The sequence below is a fragment of the Mauremys reevesii genome, linkage group 9 (assembly GCF_016161935.1).
Source record: "Mauremys reevesii isolate NIE-2019 linkage group 9, ASM1616193v1, whole genome shotgun sequence".
Classification (NCBI taxonomy): Eukaryota; Metazoa; Chordata; order Testudines; family Geoemydidae; genus Mauremys; species Mauremys reevesii.
The window spans coordinates 8,757,648-8,777,708 of NC_052631.1; the positions used below are offsets into that span (position 1 = coordinate 8,757,648).

The following is a 20,061-nucleotide window of genomic DNA, read 5'->3' on the forward strand; positions in this document are numbered from 1 at the left end:
GTACCTGGTGCCTACCTCAGCCAATCACAAGGCCTATGGGAATGACGTCTAGCGGGCAAGCTTCCCTCATCTCCACTCCAACGTGGACAGCGGCTTAGAGCCTCCGTTTTCATTGAAATATTTGGGCCTGGTCCTTCTCCCATTGATGGCAGCGGTGCAGGTTTGTGTTGGGGAATAATAGTCCTAAAACCAATACAAATACCCACCGTTTATTCCATTGTCAAATTAAAGATGAAAAATATTCCCATCACACCGTGCAAGAGTGACAGAATGCTGCTTATAAAAAGGCATGCTCCTGTCCTCAGTTAGCGGCAAGATATTTCCACAGCAGCTGCTGCATCAGATGTCGCTTCCCTGACAGGGACAGGTTTGCTACAGAATTAAATTTCCTAACAGTTCAGCCTCCTTCATACTCATTGAATCTTTTAAGAGAAAAATAAAGATTCCAGCTCCAAATGCTGGGGGGTGGTTGAAATCAGAGTCAAGAACTTTGATGTCTGGGAGTTGAGGGTGCTCACAGGATGGGGCACTGAGTTATTCATTATTATTTGTATCATCATAGAAGGATGATGCAGCTGGTTTACAGATGGAGAAACTGAGGCATAGAGCAGTTATGGCCTACGGTTTCTAAAACTTTCATAGATTTTAGATTCCTCCATATTTGGGTACCCAGCTTCAGACACCGGGGGGCCTGATTTTCAGAAGTGCTGAGCACCCGTGGCTCAGGCTGAAGTCTGGGGGAGCTACGTGTGTCCGTCATCTTTGAAAATGAGGATCAAGGTGTCTCAGGTTGGGCACCCAAAATTAGTGGAGACTATTTTAAACAATTTCCTCCCAGGTGTCTTGCTTGCGATTGCCCAGTGAATCAGTGTCAGATCCAGGAAAAGAACCCAGTTGCCCTATCCACCAGATCACATTAGTTGTCCCTTCGCCTTTCAACAGTTTGGAGATTTGTATAAATTAAAGAAAGACATTGGGCTGGCAACAGTAGTTTCATCATGCAGCTCGTAGGTGGTGCATTTCCTCTGCAGAGAGGCAGCTGAGTTAGGGCTAGACTATAGAGGCTGAAACAAAATATGCGGCAAACATGAAAAGGAAAAGTAGGGTTGATACAAGATACAGTATGTAAATATGGTTAATAAAATAGGTGTGCCCAGTTAAACCAGTATTTGGCTGGGTGGGAACCATGGCTTGTTTCCTATGCATAATGTAGCAATACTGGATTATGCCTGGGTTTATCTGAGCAGAACCAGTTCAGGACACTGAGCTGAATTCAGGAAGTAGCTCCAGGATCTTCCATGAGAGGAGGTGCAGCTAAATGAGCCTTCGTTCTGGCTGCTGAATACTGAAGCTGACTAAAGTGAAGTTGCCTTTACAGCATACTCAGTCCATTAGGAGAGACTGATTTTAGGTCCATGCAGTTGACAATTCTGCGAACTTCCCACTTCCCCAGCTTTGCAACCTCGGTGTAGTTTGTCTCCGCTCACATAGACCCCAGCACTGAAAACTGATGGGTTTTGCCTCAAAAATATGCCCCCTCCTGCCCCATCTTCATTGTTAAACAATTTATCCAGGCCCTCATAATCTCTAACCTAAGCGACTGCACCCTCCTCCGGTCCTGCCTCCTCAACACCAGCCACGGTGGCCTCTTCATTCTGTTTGCTTGAAGACAATGGGAATTGGGGGTGTTTTGAGCATTACAGGGCCGGGTCCCTAACATGCTGGATGGCTCCCGCTCCTGCTCTTGTAGTTTCAAGGACCCACTGCTGCATGATTTACCTGGCTCTGGGCTGGCCCTCTGCCTGGCTACGTTAACCGCTTTGCTGTTTTCCCAGTGTGCCAAGTGGATCAGGCAAAACCCTTCCCACATGCCAGTGTTCCATGGTGATGTCCGTAGAAGACTGGAGCAGCAGAACACTGTCACCAAGTCAGCGGCAAAGCCGTTCAGACTGAGGTTTCTTAAGTGACTTACAGTTCCCAATCAGCCCCCCATCTTCACGCTCCAGGCTGATGCTAATCCAAACTGAGTTAGTCTCTAAAAACAACGAGGAGTCTGGTGGCACCTTAAAGACTAACAGATTTATTTGGGCATAAGCTTTTCGTGGGTAAAAAACCCACTTCTTCAGATGCAACCTCAGAAGTGAGGTTTTTTTTACCCACGAAAGCTTATGCCCAAATAAATCTGTTAGTCTTTAAGGTACCACCGGACTCCTTGTTGTTTTTGTGGTTACAGACTAACACGGCTCCCCCCTGATACTTGAGCTAGTCTCTGTGGGCCTCCCAATTTGCAACATCACAAAGCAGGTTCTGGACGAACATAGCTTTTTTTTTGACTTTACTCTTTTGAATGTGTTTTATTTGGGTGGATGAAACATCCGATGACATCATACTATGCACAGAGTTGACTATGGCAGGATCCTTGAGTTCAGAGTCAGAGAGCCTGAGGATCTCAGAGCACTCAAAGATTGGTGAATTAAACTTACAACCTGTTTGAAGCATCTAATCTAACCTATTGGATGTATAAAGTGCTAGCTAATAGAGTACCAGAGGCCATGATCCTACATTTATCTCCACACAGGTGCAAGCGTCCATCCACAGCGAGTCAATTTCTGAATCATGCCCTGAGCATGCTGCTGTTATCTCCACTGTATAGCTTGGGAAACAGTGACACAGAAGGGTTAAGTGACTTGTCCAAGTTCACGCAGAAGATCAGTGGCAGGGATAAAATCAAAACTCCCATTTCTCAGTCCTGTGCTCTTAATCCCTATGTCATACTTCCTTTGTTAACACAGAGGGCTGGGAGGCGGGAGACTTGGGTTCCATTCCCAGTTCTTTAAAATGTGAGTCATTTAGGACATGACTTTCAGCGACGCTGAGCATCTCCCATTGACTTCAGATGGAATTCTGGGCAATCAGGATGCCTGAAAATCAGCCACTTAACCTCTCTGTAAAACAGGGGTAATAATGATACCTACTAGCTAGCTACCTACCTCATAAGGGCATGGTGCAGATCCATTAATGTTTGTAACCTGCTTTCAGATCCTTAGGTGGAAGGTGCTATAGGAGTCTAATATATCAATTTCTGAAAGGGACATTTATACCTGTAGCAATAAAAATGGCCTTTGACGTTCCAGTTCCTCTTCTGCTCCAAGTGGTCAGGTCCACCGGCCTGAAATAAACACTGTGCCTAAATGAACGACTGAGGATTTGCCGAATGAGTCCATTCTAATTGGTTTACCCACATGACATTATCCATCATCTGAGGGTTTTACGGGCATAACTACTAATAGGCTTAAAAGTGTCAAATAAAGGATTGCCAGGGGCCTGGTTGGTTCACAGGATTAGAAATGGGTTATGGAGGTTTTCAGAGATTTTTATGGAATCTCTGGTCTGAATCTGGACCAGGCTGGTACCATAGCGACTGGCTGACTTTTCCAGCTGCTGGCAGTTTGTAGACCTACAACCAGAGGGGTCTTATTTGAGTTCCTAGTGGCCTTGAGTCCTGTTAGCAACATTAGCAGAGAAGCCAAGAATCAAATGGGAAGGAGGACTGAGTTACTCTCTGCCCAGATGCTCTGTCCATGTCGCAGCACGTTGGGACAGGGACGCGAGGAGAAATGTAGGTGGAGGACTTCAGTTTCCAGGGCCCTTAATCTGGTACCTTTCTTAAGTGCTTCTCTCCATGCCAAAGCTTCCCTCTACTGATTAGCCTTCATTTGCATTTTAATGTATTTCTTATCTGTGGCTGATTATGCTTTATTGGCTAAGGCAAAGTAAACTCTCTTTCTCAACCTCCTGTATAAACTCAGCCCACACCCAGTGCAAAGTTCATGTTTGCCTTCGTCCCAGTGTCTGGCTTCTATTAACAAAGTAAACAACCATCAGTTAAACAAGAGCAACTCAACCCTTCTCCATAGGCTTGGCTGCTCCTGAAATTCCTCCTGCAGAGCTGCTCAGCCCATACCACCTATCCTCTATCCTCGGACACCCACTCCCATCTCCCTTTTCTCCAGGTGGAATAACAACCCACTAGCACAGAATGTTTGCAGAATCCCCTTAACTTTCCCCAAAAGGATCAACATTTGCTAGCAGGGTGGGGTGTTTGAGGCAAATCCAGCCAAAGAGGAAAAGAGCTACAGAAAAGCTAGATTATATTATTACATTGAATGATGCAGCAAACAAGGATGTTTCATGTATTTAATCAAAATCTGGTATTTCAGATTTCTAATGGTGCTTACCCATCACCTCCCCGTTGCTGCTCAAGTCATTGTGCATTCCAGCTGCTAAGAAAACAACACTGTACATTTAAATGAGTGTTGTTTGCATAGCTGCTTGCGTGTGATTGTGGCAGAAAATTAGGGTTGATGTTCTTAAAGATATGCTGTGGGAAGTTCTATGGGCTGTGTTTTACTGGAGGTGATCACAGTGATCCCTTCTGGCCACAGAGTCTATGAAATCCATGAATCTGAAACTTAATACAAATCTGCCTTTCTTTCATCATGCAGTTCTAGTTTTTAAGGTGTGCTGGGAAGGCAGCTCATCTAAGGGTTAGAGCAGGAATCAGGACTCATGACACCAGGGTATATGAGGAGTAACTTCACTGAACTCAGTGGAGTTACAGTGGTGTAAATTTATATATATATTTATACAGGGCCGCCCAGAGAATTCCGGGGGCCGGGTTCGCGGGCGGGGGGGCCGCCCCAGGGGCGCCTCTCAGACTCCAGCGCGCCTGGCCTGGGGCGCATTTCTGGGCTTCTCTCGCGGCAGCGGCGCCGGGGCGGCCCGGGGGAGGGCAGGTGACTGGCGGCGGCGCGTGTCGTGCGGTCCAGCTGCCCTGCCGTCCTGCATGCCGGCCTCCAGCGGGGCCGCCCGGCGGCGGCGCCCCTCGCGCGGTCATGCCTCGCGTCCGTCCGCGTCCCGGGCTCCGTGGTCTCCCTCCGCCGCCGCGCGCGGAGCTCAACCCCGAAGCCCGGGCCCCCGAAACGGGGGCCCCGGGGGGGCGGGCCTGGGGCCCTGGCTCTGGGGCCCTCCCCCTCTTGCCCCCCCTGGCCCTTTATATCTCATAGAACTGGAAGGGACCCTGAAAGGTCATCGAGTCCAGCCCCCTGCCTTCACTAGCAGGACCAAGTATATTTATCTATATATCACAGAGGTGCTCTGATGAAAGTGCAGATATATATTATAAATAATGACGAATTATTGGCTTTGTTGGAAATGCCCAGGGTCTAAGTCAGCATGGAATTTGGCCATACACATATAAGGTGAATAGGGAACCTAGGAGGAAGGATCTAAAGTGCAGTGTTATCTCTCTCAATTAATACACTGTGTTTGGATTCATCATTGCAGATCATCATGTTAAATTCTGTTTCTGATCTACATGGCTATATTGACAAAAGTCAGCTAACCCGAGAGTTAGGGGGAACCCTGGAGTATGGCCACAGTCAATGGATACACCATCGAACTGTGAGTATTGTGTCTTTTATATTCATTCAATTCTGCATCCTGAAGTCTTCAGGCAATGATTTAAACTTAAATATTAAAAGATGATTCTCCAGTTAAAGTTAGGCCTGTGACTTTTATTAGAGCTTAATGGAATCTACTCACCCAAATCCACTACATAATGGCGGGAGAAAAGACCCTTCAAAATATTGTAGGGGCTTAGCAAGACTGGTATGTGAAGCTTACATCTAAATGCTTCTCTGTAGTAGGACCCCAATTCAACACAGCATCTCTATGCAGCAAAGCAATGAGACTTCATCACGTGGTTAGCTTTAAGCATGTACTTAAGTGACTTCCTGAATCAGAGCCTAAGAATCTCACTTTAACGAGAATCAAATATTCCTGTGTTTTGTGAGGGGAAAAAAACACTGAAGCCACTGGATTTTATTTTTGCTCCTGGGGGAATTCTGTGCCAAAAAATTAAAAATTCTGAATAAAAAAATTAAAAATTCTATGCACAATATTTTAAAATTCTGCAAAATTCTGCATATTTTATTTGTTAAAATAATGCAATATATTCACTCTGGTTTCAATTATTTTGATAATTTAATTAAACCTACAGTACAATGGATGGAGAATGGGAGTGGGGAGCATTGGAGGAAATCCCCAAACCCCCTTTGTCTAATAGTAATGTAGCTAGTATTCACCCTTTACTTCTAGTTATTAGTCAACAAATATAAGCAGCCATATGCTCAGTGTTACATCATAGGCAACTGAAGAGCAACTGAGGGCTGGGGACTCAAACTCACAATTTATATTGGCTACCGACCATCTCCGGAGAGGTCAGTAGCAAACAGTTCATGGAGCACATTTTGATAGGAAATTTTTTCAGTCCAAAAATTTAGACCAGTTCTAATTGCTAAAGCACCATAAGCATTTATAAGGCCACACTGTCCGTTACAATAAGGCTCCTTTACACCACTCTCACAATGTAAAGGAGCCTTAAAATTTTTGCATCTGTTTATACTCCTGGGAGAATTCACTAAGAACAATGGGAACAATTCACTAAGCAGGCAGGCTGCTACATTCTGCTCTGCCTGAGGGGACAGAGCCTGCCCCATACCTATCTCCTCAGAAACACCCCAAAGCCAAGCCCCTCCATGCTGAGCATACTGCAATAGTGAGTGAGAGGGACAGAGTGTCTCTCTCTCTCTCACACATGCATGACTGCCCAGCCCCCCTGCTCCAGCAGTGATTTATGTCTCTACCAGCTGCTCCAGGTGCCCAAACCGACCTGCCTGCACTGGTAGGGAGGGGCGCGTGATCACTCTTGCGGCTTCCCTTTACTTCCTCATCATAAGTCATTTTTCTGCGGGGAAGCAAAGAAATCTGTGGAGGCGATGAACTCTGTGCATGTGCAATGACACAGAATTCCCCCAGGAGTATATTTTCCTTTGTTTTCATTTCTTCATTATGTAAAAATGCATGACAGAGTGGGTCTGATTTCTTCAATAACCCAAGAACAGTATGGCAGTAATAATTTCAACTGGAAGGCACAAAGAAAGACTTTTCTCTTCTATTGACCTTGAAAGAACTTGTTACTTGCTTGGATGTTTAATCCCCCCCTCTTGGGTTGATTAATGTATTCCAGTGACTAATCATCCATACACACGAATACGTTATTGTCTAGGAAAGGATGGCAGCTGCAAAGACCTTATCTCAAATTCAGGACTGTTAAGAACCAAGGTGTTGGCTCATCTTCTTATGCAGAAAGGAGCAAGATGCAAAGTTGGGCCCTGATCTGGAAAGGGATTGATTTCACTGGGGCCGTGAGCAGTGCCGAGGTCCATCTGGGCAGATCTGCCTGTAGGATTGGGACCGCTGGGGATGTGTGGAACTAAACCCTAAGTCGGCAAGTGTTCTGAGCTCAGTGGTTGGTTTTGTCCGAACTCTATTATTGACCACCAATGCAGGCTTAAAACTCTCAGAAGAAATGTCTCTGAGTATTTCTGGCTAGTTCCTTATGACAAACCACATCACGAAGGGCTTTATTTTCTCACAGGGAGCGACGTCCTCATTGCTTCATGCCTCTTGCTTTTGTATGGGACTTTCATGTCCCCTGCTGTGACGTTCTGGGGTTCAGCCCAGACCAGTAAAGGATTGTGTCACTGCCTGCCCTGTAGCTCTGGGGGTCTTCAGGGCTATGCAGCTGTGGCTCCCAACCTAGACGTGAACAGCCAGCAGACAAGCATACAGATCACACCCTGGCTTCCACAGCCCCGCTACTGTTTGCACAGTGACTCCAACACTCCCCCCCATCCCGAATTTCTCCAAATCTGTCTCCCTGCAGTGTTCAGCTCTCTCCTGGGACAGGTGCAGAAGCAATTACATTTGCTTCTCCTTTAAAGAGACAGACACCGCAGCTTGTTATCTTGACTGGCGTTAACAATCACTTCAGTGCCGTCAAAGCACTCGGCTGGTTTAGATAAAACATAAAACAAGTTTATTCTGTTAAAAAAAAGTGAGTTCAGGTTCAAGGGATAAAGAGAGAAATGGTTACAAACAAAAGCAAAACCACACTTCTGTGACTAAGTATCAGAGGGGTAGCCGTGTTAGGCTGTGTCCACAAAAACAACGAGGAGTCCGGTGGCACCTTAAAGAATAACAGATTTATTTGGGCATAAGCTTTCATGGGTAAAAAACCCACTTGTGACTGGAACTTAATTTCAGAAAGTGACATTTCTCAGATGTAGAAGAGCTCTGGCCTCATGTATCTGTCCAGTAATGGATAACTGTGGGGTTCTCTCCCCTTTCTTTTTCTAGTCCAGTAAACCTTTGAAATGTAGTCTGTGAAAAGGCAGCCAAGACAAGGCTCCTTTTCCCTGCTGGGTGTGGTCACCGTGCTGTCTGGTGTAGACTCCATGCAGTCTACTCCCCCGTTGGTGATTTTTACAGTGCAAATGATCTGTTCCTGCAACCCACACAAACAAATAGCCCATTGAATTTGGACACACCTGGCTTGAGGTGTTGGCCTCTCTTCTTTCTCTGGAGAAAAACTACTTATCAACTCTTCTGGACATGGCTGGTTTAAGCACACTTTGGTCCCATCTTTCCAGCGTAACAAGTCCTTCGTGGATTTGCCATACGTACATCATATAAGAGTGTTAATAATCGTTGAGTTATTAGTTTTCCAGTGATGCCACCTTTTGGATAAATATTTTGACAACAGCGTGTTAGGTGTAGTGAGCATGTCAGGCCTGAAAAGAGTTGCTGACCAAGTAGCGATCCACCAGTGGGCCTCTGTGTCACGCCTCCATGCTGAGAAAAGGTACTCGGTTTGCTAAATTCCCATCCTACATGGTGTGCGTTTACTGCCCTCATAAAGCTGAGCTTTTCCCCCCTCCCCTTGAAGTCATGATGATCTTGTTTTCTAGCCAAACAGACCCAGGGTCTGATTTTCCATTCTCTTATGGGTTTGTCTACGTGGGGAAATTGACCAGAAGAGCTATTTTGCACCTTAAATTCATATCCTAGTTATTCTGGAATAACTTCCTTGTGTAGACAAGTTGTCATCCTGGCACCCAATCTTTGCGTCTTCACTGACTTCATTGGAGTCACTCCTGCCTTACACCAGTGCATAGGTGCCGTCTTTATGAGTTGCTGGGGGATGCTGGACCCCTGCTCCACCCCAGGCCCCGCCCCTACTCCACACCTTCCCCCAATCCCTCGCCCTGCCTCTGCTCCATCCCGTCCCGCCCCCTCCCCCACAGCGCCTCCTGCAGACTGCTGAACAGCTGATCCACAGCAGGCAGGAAGTGCTGGGTGGGAGGAAAAGGAGATGAATTGGGGGGGCTCCCAGTGGGTGCTCAGCACCCACTTTTTTTTATTCCGTGGGTGCTCCAGCCCCAGAGTACCCATGGTGTCGGCACCTATGCACAAGTGTAAGAATGAGATCTTCCTGGCGCCATTGAAGTCAACGGGAGTTTTATCACTGATATCAGTGGGACCAGGATTTCACCCTAAGAAAGAAGCGAAACAGGCCCTGAGTCTCAACAGTACTGAAGAGATACCTTTACGAAAGACAAGAAGTTGTTGTCCCTTCTGGAGAGGATGAAACATGTGGATTATCTGTGGGCTTTGCAAATGGTCACAAACTTGCAATGTCATTCAGTTTAAAAAAAAACGTAGCTAAAGGAAAGTCTGTCTTGTGTATTAGGAACAGAAGATGCTAAGCTGGGCCCGTATGTGGTATAGATACTGTGTCTGGGTTTTGGAGGGTTTATTGGTTAAAATTTTTCTCTGGCCCTTTTTTAACACTGTCTCCCAATATTTGTTTTACACTGAGCACATAGCATGCAGCTCGCATAGTTGTTAATCTAGAATTTCAGCCTTCACCGGAGCAGGGAATCTTACAGCAATCAAGCTAGCAACCAGCATCTATGCATTGCATAACTGGCCTTGACAACTTCCTGAGCACTGGTCTAACTAGCTTGGTCCGAGTGTAAACATTTGGGAGAGGGAAAGCAAAGTAGGAATTGCTAGCAGCTATAAGGAATGCAACCTCTGCTTGTGCCTAAAGTAGGGCAGTGTTCTTGTAAGAGGCAGAAAAAAATCTCATGCAGCTACTTGATGCATGATAAAAAGCTTTTTGTCACAGCTGATGAGTTTGATCAAAGTATTTCACCCTGAAAAACTAGTATGGGAGTGAGTGGTTTGAAGTGTTCGTGTGCTTCTTTCCATAGCCTTCGTAACTCTCACTTTCATCTTAAAAAAAGAAAAGAATTGATCGGTCTCGATTTGGTTGTGAGAAATAGTTGTGTAGGAGCGTTCCAGGGGTGGAGAGGCAACAATACTCAAGGTTGTGTTAAGTTTTCAATAATGAGATGTCAGTGGTTCCGAAAGGGGCACGGAGGAACATTCAGGGGGTGCTGCAGGGCTCGGGCTAGCCCCTAAGGATGGTAGAGAGGGAGCATCACCTGGTCCAGCTCCGCCTCCATCTGCAGCTCCGCTCCCGGCCACGGCCCCAATCCCACCCCCAGCCAGGGCCCCCAACAAATGGCTTCCGCTCCCGACCCCAGCTCTGGCACCAGCCTCAGCCCCCTTACCCCTGTTCATACCCGTCTCCGCCCCAGGAGCCCCAGCCCCGCTTCCGGTCCCAGCGGTGGGTGAGCGTGGACGAGGTAAGGGGGGGCTGCGGCCTTGAAAAGTTTGGGGACCATTGCAATCCCCGCAAAGGAATGGAAGGGGATGACTGTGGAATATTGCTTCAAGTACAGATGGGCATTCTGGATTTGTACAGCCTGATACGTGAGATGTAGACAGATATTCTCCCTCAGTGAGGATCTGACTATAAAAACATTAACCGGAAAAGGCCTTGCTGAGTACTTCAGTGTCCCCTCAGCCTAGACAAGGCCTTACATAAATGCTTTCAACATTGCGGAATATTCTAGTAGGCTTCACACAGGCCTAGGAGCCAGGATTCTTTAAGTTCCAATCTTGGCTCCCACACCGACACCCTGTGGCTTTGGGCAAGTCACATTCGCTCTGGGAATTTCCCCAGCAGGGAAATGGAGGTGATTGTAATTGTTGATCTGCCTCATGTGATGATGCGCTGCCTGGGCTGTCAGCAAGACTTGCACCTGGGATCTGCAGCACCGCAGCCCTGAACTCTACAGCTTGAGCTAAAGGACTAACTCCATTAGCTAGTAGCAGTATTAACCTGTTATCCCGTAGTGGACCATCCACTAGAGCAGCAGTTCTCAAACGTCATTGCACTGTCACCCGCTTCTGACAACAAAAATTACTACCCAACCCCAGGAGAGGGGATCAAAGACTGAACCTGCCCAAACCCCACCACCTGATCTCCGCCATGGGTGGGGGGCCTAAGCTGCAGCCCAAGGGCTTCTGCCCTGGGCGGGGGGCCTTTGGCTTTGGCTTCAGGCCCGGGCGGTGGAGCTCGTGCTTTGGCTTCAGACTTGCTGGGGCCAACACCAGCCTTGGCAACCCCATTAAAATGGGGTCCCGACCCACACTTTGAGAACCCCTGCACTAGAGGGAGACGTGACACCCTTTACCAGTATGTTACATTCACCACTTCAGAGCATGGTACCATACACTAAGAAATACTATTGAACTGCGAAATAGCCAGCTTGTGACTCTGTATAATGCTGCTGCTGTTCCAGGCCATTGAGAACTTTGCCATGACAGTGAAAACGACAGCACAGATGCTACAGACCTTTGGAACGGACCTGGCAGAGACTGAGCTTCCCAACGATGTGCAGTGCACGGAGGAACTCCTCTCCTCCCACACGGAGCACCACAACAAGCTGAAGGTGAGTAATGCTGCGTGGCAGCCCTACCCCTGGGTGCCTTGTTGGATTTCCCAACAGCAGGTTTGCTCTCTGCATTGATTCAGCCTTCGCTTGCTCCAGGGAGGAGTGAAAGATAAAGTGCCTCATTCTTTTTTTCCCAGTTGCTACATAACTAGTAATTACCTAAGCTACAGAAGCTGGCATTAAATTAATGCTAGCGGCTGGCCAATAGATGTGTTAGAACAAGAGTCCTGACTTTTTTGGGGTTGCCTGGTAGAGGACTGGCTTTTCCTGTGCTGGTTGAAGGCAGAATGGGTACGAGTGTTACCTCGTGCTGTAGATTGGCTCTAAAAGTTGGTTTTGCCTCGTTCCTTTCAGATGGCAATGCCTGGCATTGACAATCTCACTTACCACGTTATGGGGAAGTGGTCTAAGACTCGGGTATGAAATACCTACGCTCCCTGGCCATGCTAGTTCCTTTCAGGAAACCTGGCAGCTCAGAGCAGGTGTAGATGAGGTGGAGGTAGGAAGCACCAGTGCTTCCCTACTCCAGCACTGCCATTGTTATTAACACCAGGGCTAGTGCCAGAGGCGGAGAGTTCCCCAAAAAAGGCTGATGCAGATGAAGCCCCTCAAAACACACGGCCACATCCTGGCAGTGTCATCCAAGACCTTCTATGGTGGATAAAGTAAGTGTGTGTGTGTACATTCATTCATGTTCCAGAAGAGAACTTAAAAAACAAGGTCTTGTTTGCTGTGTGTACTCATACAAAGGGTATGTCTACCGTGCAATATACGCCCAACGTTTAGGGCTTGAGCATCTACACACATTTGTAACCCCAGCTTAGGAATTGTTGAACCCTGGGTCCCAGCCTGGGGCTCCAGCATCTACAGTACATTATGCAGCCCGAGTCCAACCACCTGTATCCCAGAATTCCTCCCAATATGTGGCCACTCTAACCCTAAGTTTGTGGTGCAGTGTGGAAAAAATTGACTGTCCAGAGGACAAAGAAGGTCGACCCGTGGGATGCTTTTGGCAGACTCCCAGAGCGTGAGTCCAGGAGGGCTGTGTCTACACTGCAAACCAATAGGACTTGAACGTATACGTAAGCGTAGAATATTACTAATTATTCTTGTTCTGTTGTACATTGAACAGGAGTTTCCAGCACAGAGGAGTGCAGGCTGCAGCTGTAAATGTTTGTGCCGCATCTCTGCTGAGCCTGAAGCTTAGCTGGGCGATGCAGGTTGGGAATTGGATGGCACTTGAATGTTTCTGAATGGTTGCTACAGTTGCATCAATAAGGGTTGAAACACCCTCCCTGCACATCAATGCACAGAGGTTAAAACCACAGGAGTGTGGCTGTTATTGCAGACCTATTGCACTCTTACAGCAAGCCATGAAGTCCACTTGCTGGTGGGAATTCTCGGGAACCTAAATCCCGGTCTTCCAGGCCACACGTGTGGTTGGGGGATGCCTTAAAATTCAATGAGATCCTCTCTCTCCTTGGAGTTGAACAGAATCATTCTCTCGCTGCATTTCAGCTCCTGCATTCTGAGTGGATTTTTTCAGCTGTTGGACAGGTCCATTGTGTGCTTTCGGGTTTTGCAGCTGCATCCACTGCACTGCCAGTACCACCCCTTGCAGGAGATTCTGATAGGCTCTTGGGCAGATGCAGCTGACTTCAAAGCAGTGTTACTGATAGAATAGGATTAACAGGAGTCTCCCTCACCAGCACTCCTACCATTCAGCAAACCTAGAGCTGCAGAAATCACTGACTCCGCTCCTGCCACCGAATTCACTCTATATTTGCCACTGTTTTTCTTTGTCCTTCCCTGGCATGTTTGTCTGAGGGCTCATAATAGCATGTAGATTTAGACAGCGCTTTAGCTCTTCAAATCATTGAACAGACAGAAACTAGTTAATAGGAAGAGTTGAAATTAGGAGACTAGATATTGTTCTTTTTCGCCTGGATCTATTCTGTCCTTTGGCTGGGACACAACAGTGTCGTAGTAGGGCCAGACGGTGCTCCGCTGAAATCAATGGGAGCTTTGCCACTGACTTCTGCAGAGGCAGGAGCAGATCTTAATTAGTCAATGTGCTGTTGAGATGGCTCAGGCAGAGGTAACTGTACTAGAAGGATGCTAAATAGTTATTTGAGTGAACTGAAGAGAGCGCCCTCTTCTCTTGGCAGCCTTGGAAGCACCGCATTCGGAAATCAGTCCTGAAGTCAGCATGGACTAGCTTGGTGAAAGCGAGGGTTGTCACCCGGACAGTCTGGGTTTTGGCTGGTGTGTCCGGGTTCCATTTGACAAGCCCTGATGTCTGGTTGTTGGGTTTTTTTTTAATCTTTGGAAAAGGTGGCAACCCTAAGCGGAAGGAAGGAGGCAGCGCAGCAGCTGCCACTGCCATCTCCGGGGCCAGGCTGCTCGTGCAGCTCGCGGTGTGCAAGGGCGGGGCCTTGGGGGGAAGAGGTGGAGAAGGGGGCGGGGCCTAGGGGAAGAGGCAGGGCAGGGGTGGGGCCTCGAGGGTCCAGTTCCCAGCCATTAGAAAGGGGGCAACCCCCATGAAAGTGTAGGGCCTGATTCACAGCCCAGGGAAGTCAGTGGAAAGACTTCGACTGATTTCAGTGGGATTTGGATCAGGCCCTTATTCTGGGGGTAATTAAAGATGGGAGCCTGCCACGTAAGGTAACTCAGTGTCTCAGGAGCTTTGCTGCAGAAAGCGGAGGCAGATTGCATCAACGAAACTCATTCATATACATAGCCGGAGGAGGAAGATCCATTATTAAAATTTTGTCTGAAGGAGGGAAGCACTAAAACGAAATTGATTTTTTATTAATTCACAAAAATAGATGAAACAGCTCTCGGCCATCTTGCTGTTCCCTCTTCCTGGACTCCTTCCCTGAGCTCCCTCTAGTGTTCTCAAATAGCTATTGCATCAGCTCACTCCTGCTCTGTTCAGTTAGCACTGACTACAGCGTCCGCCACCTCCAGCGATTTAAAATGAAGGCGACTTTCCTTTGTGCAGCCCAGCTCAGCCTGAGAGTGACAATGAAGCCCAGTGAGACAAAAACTTATGCAGATGTAGCAAAGACTATTTCATGGAAATCCTCACAAGACTTTAAAATGCATTTCAGAGCAATTTTATGCTCTAGTTCCTTACTGTGCCATGCCACACAAAAGGAGCACGCTAGAATTCAAACCCAGCCACAGCCGCAAATTGCACAAAGCCACCGGTGATACCAAATCAATCTCCTTTTAATCTCTGGTCAAAACAAACTTTAAACTACTCACTTGGTGCCTCTACTTACCATCCACCCTGGGTACTTACCTGGCCACAATTACCACAGTATCTGAGCACCTCACAATCTTTAATGTGTTTATTCTCACAGACCACCTGTTAGGTTAGGGCGGTGCTCAGGGTGGATTTGGTTTAAATCACTAGTCAGGAAGACTTGATTTAATCATGGATTTCTACGGAAAAGTGCATTCTTGTTGGTTGTTATAACCTTAATACATACTCTTGACAACTCATACATAGATAGATGTAGGTTTCATTTTTAGAAGGTACACACTATACATTTTTTAAATGATTTATTTTGAAAACTTTTCAGATTAGTTGTACAGCTGTATCAGAAATGATTGTTTGGTTATTTCATTTACCAAACGTAACTGAAGCAGATAGTTCATCTCCCAATGACTTCATAAATATCTCCAGTTCAACAGGTTAATCATTAATATCTGGAGGATTTTCTTGCCATGCTGTATTAGGAGGAGATCACCACCATTTAAATTGTTTTATTTAACTAAAACAACAATGTTATGTATTCTGGATTCTTTTTCTTCAATGGTAAACATATAATGTTTTAACAAAACAAGCATATGAATCTTTGAATGTAGTTAAACATTTGAGTTTTTTAAAATCCATTTTGTTTTTGTTAAAATTGGTTTTAACTAAAATAGTTAAATGAAATATTAAAAGAAAAATTAAATTGACTATGTCAGCCAGGTCAACGTGAGAAATTGAAAATATTGGCTTCTTCGGCTAACTCAGTCGTCTTCACCTTAACTTTCCTGTTTGTTCATTTACAAAACTTTTCTTAAACATGTGTGGCAGAGCTCTGACCTTGCTCCCGTGGGTCCTGCGCTTCTAGGCGGTTTATGCTGCCTCAGTGGCTCACTGTGACCCTCCACGTAGCCCTTCTCTCTCTAGGGCCAGGGTTACAGTCTACTGAGCCCTTTTCATCATAGGCTGCAAGGAGGTTGGTGAGAGAACTCCCACAGTCTCTGTTCAGCCTCCTGTCCTGACAGGGACCCGACTTCCCCTCCCAGGAGCTGTTCCTGTAGTGGTGGGTTGGGGGGAACCCGGGCCCGCCCTCTACTCCATGTTCCAGCCCAGGGACTCTAATGGTAGCAGTTGTTGGCAGCCAACCTTTCACTGCCAGAGTTGCTACATTTCCCTGGGCCACTTCCCCACAGCTCTCCTGCTTCTCCCTTCTTCACCCTTACCTTAGGGCTCCTTTAACGATGGTTTGATGGTGTCTTCAGTAACCAGCCCTTCAGCCGCACTTCCTCTCCTCTGGCTCCCTGGCTCTCCTCTGCCTGACTGGAGTGAGCCCTTTTTATAGTATCAGCAGGGCCTTAATTAGAGTCAGGTGGTCACATTAGCTTAATGGCCTCACCTGACTCTTTGCAGGTTAATTAGAGTCAGGTGTTCTCATTAGCCTGGAGCAGCCCCTGCTCTGGTCAGTCAGGGAACAGAAAACTGTTAATCCAGTGGCCAGTATATCTGCCTTCTGCTATTCTGTTGTACCCAACTGGCCTGGGTCTATCACACATGATATGAATATATTGTCTCATACTATAGAATTAGAATTTATAATCCCTATTCCATGATGAGATATCTTGAGCTGTATCTTAATTAAAACTATTTTAATTAAAAACTATCTTTAGATAGGTTTTTTCCTTAAAAAGCATTTTATCAAAAAATCTGATTTAAATTTAAAAAATCCGATTTTTTTAATAAAAAAAAATCATTGATTTTTATCCACCCTAGCAGTGCTATTATCCCCATTGTACAGATAGGGAACGGAGGCACAGAGACACCGTGACTTGCCCAGGGTCACACAGGAAGTCTGTAGTGAAGCAGAGAATCGAATGTCGGTCTCTAAGTCCCAGGCTGCCTTTTTGTGGAGAATTTTTAACAGAGATCACATTTTTGTGAGTGGGCCCACTTGTGGTAGGGCTCTTTTTTTGGTAAATTGAGCCCAGCATTTGATTTCCTAAATTATTGGGAGTCCATTCTTGGTATTTTGTAACTGCTTAACTGTTTATAAATGGGCAAAATAATTTGTGTAAAGGAAGGTGACACCTGTTGATTACTGGGGATAACAACAGAGTATAGATGGGCAAGGTTAACAATCGTAACTGATCTCATGATTGCCATATGTGAGGTTAGGAAGGAATTTTTCCCCAGGACAAATTGTCAAGTGATCTTGGGGGGTTGCACCTTTCTCTGCAGCATGGGTCACTTGCCAGGATTATCCGGGTATAGCTCATTTAATCATTTTCCTGCCATCGTGGGGGTCTTGAGCACTGGTGCACCTCAGTCCCACCTATTCTCTACCTATGGCACAGAATAATCTAATCTCCCATGGTCTGCAATACTTCGGTCTAATTCTGATGGTTGGGGTTAGCGCCTGGGTGCTGGGGGGTGTTAGTGCCCTGTGATATATAGGAGGGCAGACGAGATGAGGTAGTGATCCCTTCTGGCCTTAAACTCTATGACAGAAGGAGCATTTTGGCCAGTCACAACCCCAGAAAACTCCAGAATTATTCTGTCCCTCAAGAGACACCAAAATCATTATTGTCACTTATCACGTCAGGTTGCATCTCTTCGTTTCTATAAATGCAGCTTCCTCGTCAAGCACCCCTGATTTGTTCCAATGTTTAATCCCTACAGAAATACCCTCCATTGGCAATGGCAGTGCTTCTCCTTTGAGAGAGAAAAATAACGACTTAACCTGGGATTTGGTAAAACCTTATTTGAACTGTTGCGTTTGTTTGCTTGTCTCTCTCCAGGATGAGCTGAAACTAGCTGTGAAGCAGGGGGCCACACTCCTGACGTGTATTAGAGAGCCAGTCACGCGGAGCTCCACTAGCAAACTCAGTCCAGACGAGCTAGAGAATGTAGCGACGGTGGAAAGGTTGGTGAATTGGGATTACATCCTCCAGGTTGCTAACTGACCCCCTGAAACATGCAAACGTGATTTGAATCCTAATTTGAATAAGTCGTTGTAGGCAGTTGTTTTTTTAATCATTAATTCACAGTGAGTTTTTAGGAATATGCTACTGCATGTTTGGTGTGAGGAAGGTCTAGGTAGGAGCCATTAACTGGTGAAACTAACAGGGCCAGTTCAAAGAAACCTTGAGCCTCCTCGGTCCTGTTTGGTGAGGTTATTGACTACAAGGCCCAAGGCTTGACGCGCAATCTTACTCTCCCTGTCCCGCCCACGCCCACACTCTCCTAATCCAGGTGGGAGTGGGGCGTTACTGCGTGCATGTTAAAACAGAATGTGTGTGTGTGTGTCAGTGGATGGAGGAGTTCCCCTTAAACAGAGATGTCACCGGTGTCTGGAATGGGTTCCAGCTGAGAGAGCCATCTCTGGTCAGACTGCCCAACCTGGGCAGACACTCCCAAACTGGTGGTATATTCTATACTTAGATTTAACCAAGCCAGCAACAAACATGTGTTTCTGGACTACTATACTAGCTCACCGGGAAGCCACCGGCAGTCCCCTTAGGCCCTCCAGCCTATATTATCGCCCAGATAAACTGGACTTCAGTAGTGACAGATTATTAAAACCAAAAATCACCACACATTAGGTTCTTCCAATCCCAAAGGATCGGTCACTCACCCCAGGTCACCAGATGCTCAGGATCTCACCAAAGACAACGCTGCCAGCCAATTACTTCAGTAACTAACTCAGGTTTATTAGCTAAGAAAAGAAGTGACAGTTATGCAGAGGTTTAAAGCTGGTAAGTTACATTACCGGTGAATGAAAACTTGTAAATCCAAAATGCTAACAGGGCTGTTATATCTGGTAGATTTATATATCTCTCAATTTGCCAAAATAGCATTGGGGACCTCAATCCTTTGTTCAAAGTTTTGTCAAAGTTCATCAGTCCAGAGATGTCGGGGGAAAGATGTAGGGGGGCAACTTTTGTTCTTGTCTTTTATATCTTTACTCCTCTCCTGGAAAAATCCTGGCTGCGTTATGGAGTTAAGCAACTTCATGATGTACATGCTGGGCCACCAGTTCTTCATATGAATTGCAAATTTTGTGTGCTATGTACTGCTTATGCTGTCTCTGAAATGACATGCAGAGGCTCCCGTTCACAGCTCCTTTTATTATTGCTGAAGGGCTAACCTGGGGGTGTTTCCCAGACTCACCACAAGTTTGAGTTACAAACACGCAGCAAAGTTTCATAACGTCACGTACAATGATGATACACACATCTAAACAGGATAATAATACTCAGCGGATTACAACTTTTCCAATGATACCTTACAAGGCATACTTTGTCCAAGATTTACCACAATTTTACAACAGCGGTGACCATCTTAGTGTAGACGGTCACCTTCCCTTCTATACAGCATCACAAGGGGTATGGAAAAATCTGAAATGCGCCTCATCCACAGCTTCAGTCAAGATGGATCTGTCCTCCCTGTTCCCCCCCAAAGGGCTCTGTTTAGTGTCATGGAGCTGACAGTCACTGTGCAGCAGCTTGTAACGCACACCGTGCTGCAGTGGAAGCGAAGCACTAAACATCATGCGGCTACTTCAGCTTGGGGTGAAACAGCGTTGTCTGGGACGGCCCTGGAAACTAACAAGTGATGTGAAATGCCAGTTATGCCTAGGTTTGTCTGCAGCTGAGGGATTGTGTTCTGAGAGAGCGAGCCATAACATAGAGTCAGACTGTGCCTATGGGAAATACAACCAGCGTTCCTCCTGAGAGTGGGTAGAACAGTGCATAGAACGTGGTTCCGTGCGTTTCAGGTTATCCTTCAGGTTACATTAAATACATAGGGACAAATCTTGGTTCCCACTGAAGCTTCTGGCAAAACTCCCACTGACTGGCTTGCTGGCTTGCCAGTGGCTCTGTATAAGCTCTCTGTACCTTGGTTTGCAGGTGTTCTGCCTCAGTGTCAGGGATTATTGTTTGAAGTCTCCTTTGGTGTGACCTTTAAACAACTGGCTTATGCTGAGCTGTGGGCAAAAGATGGTTAGGGAATTTTCAATTGACTTCT

At 46.4% G+C, this 20,061-nt stretch overlaps 1 protein-coding gene across 1 annotated transcript in view; it reads left to right on the plus strand.

Moving 5' to 3' along the window:
• The window catches only part of MCF2L2 (MCF.2 cell line derived transforming sequence-like 2), a 293,975-nt gene that overhangs the window by 108,428 nt on the left and 165,486 nt on the right, over window positions 1-20,061 (plus strand). Inside the window, exons 7-9 of the mRNA XM_039488965.1 lie at window positions 5,347-5,463; window positions 11,622-11,771; window positions 17,832-17,956. Of these exons, the coding sequence (XP_039344899.1) occupies window positions 5,347-5,463; window positions 11,622-11,771; window positions 17,832-17,956 (392 nt within the window). The remainder of the gene's footprint in view (window positions 1-5,346; window positions 5,464-11,621; window positions 11,772-17,831; window positions 17,957-20,061) is intronic.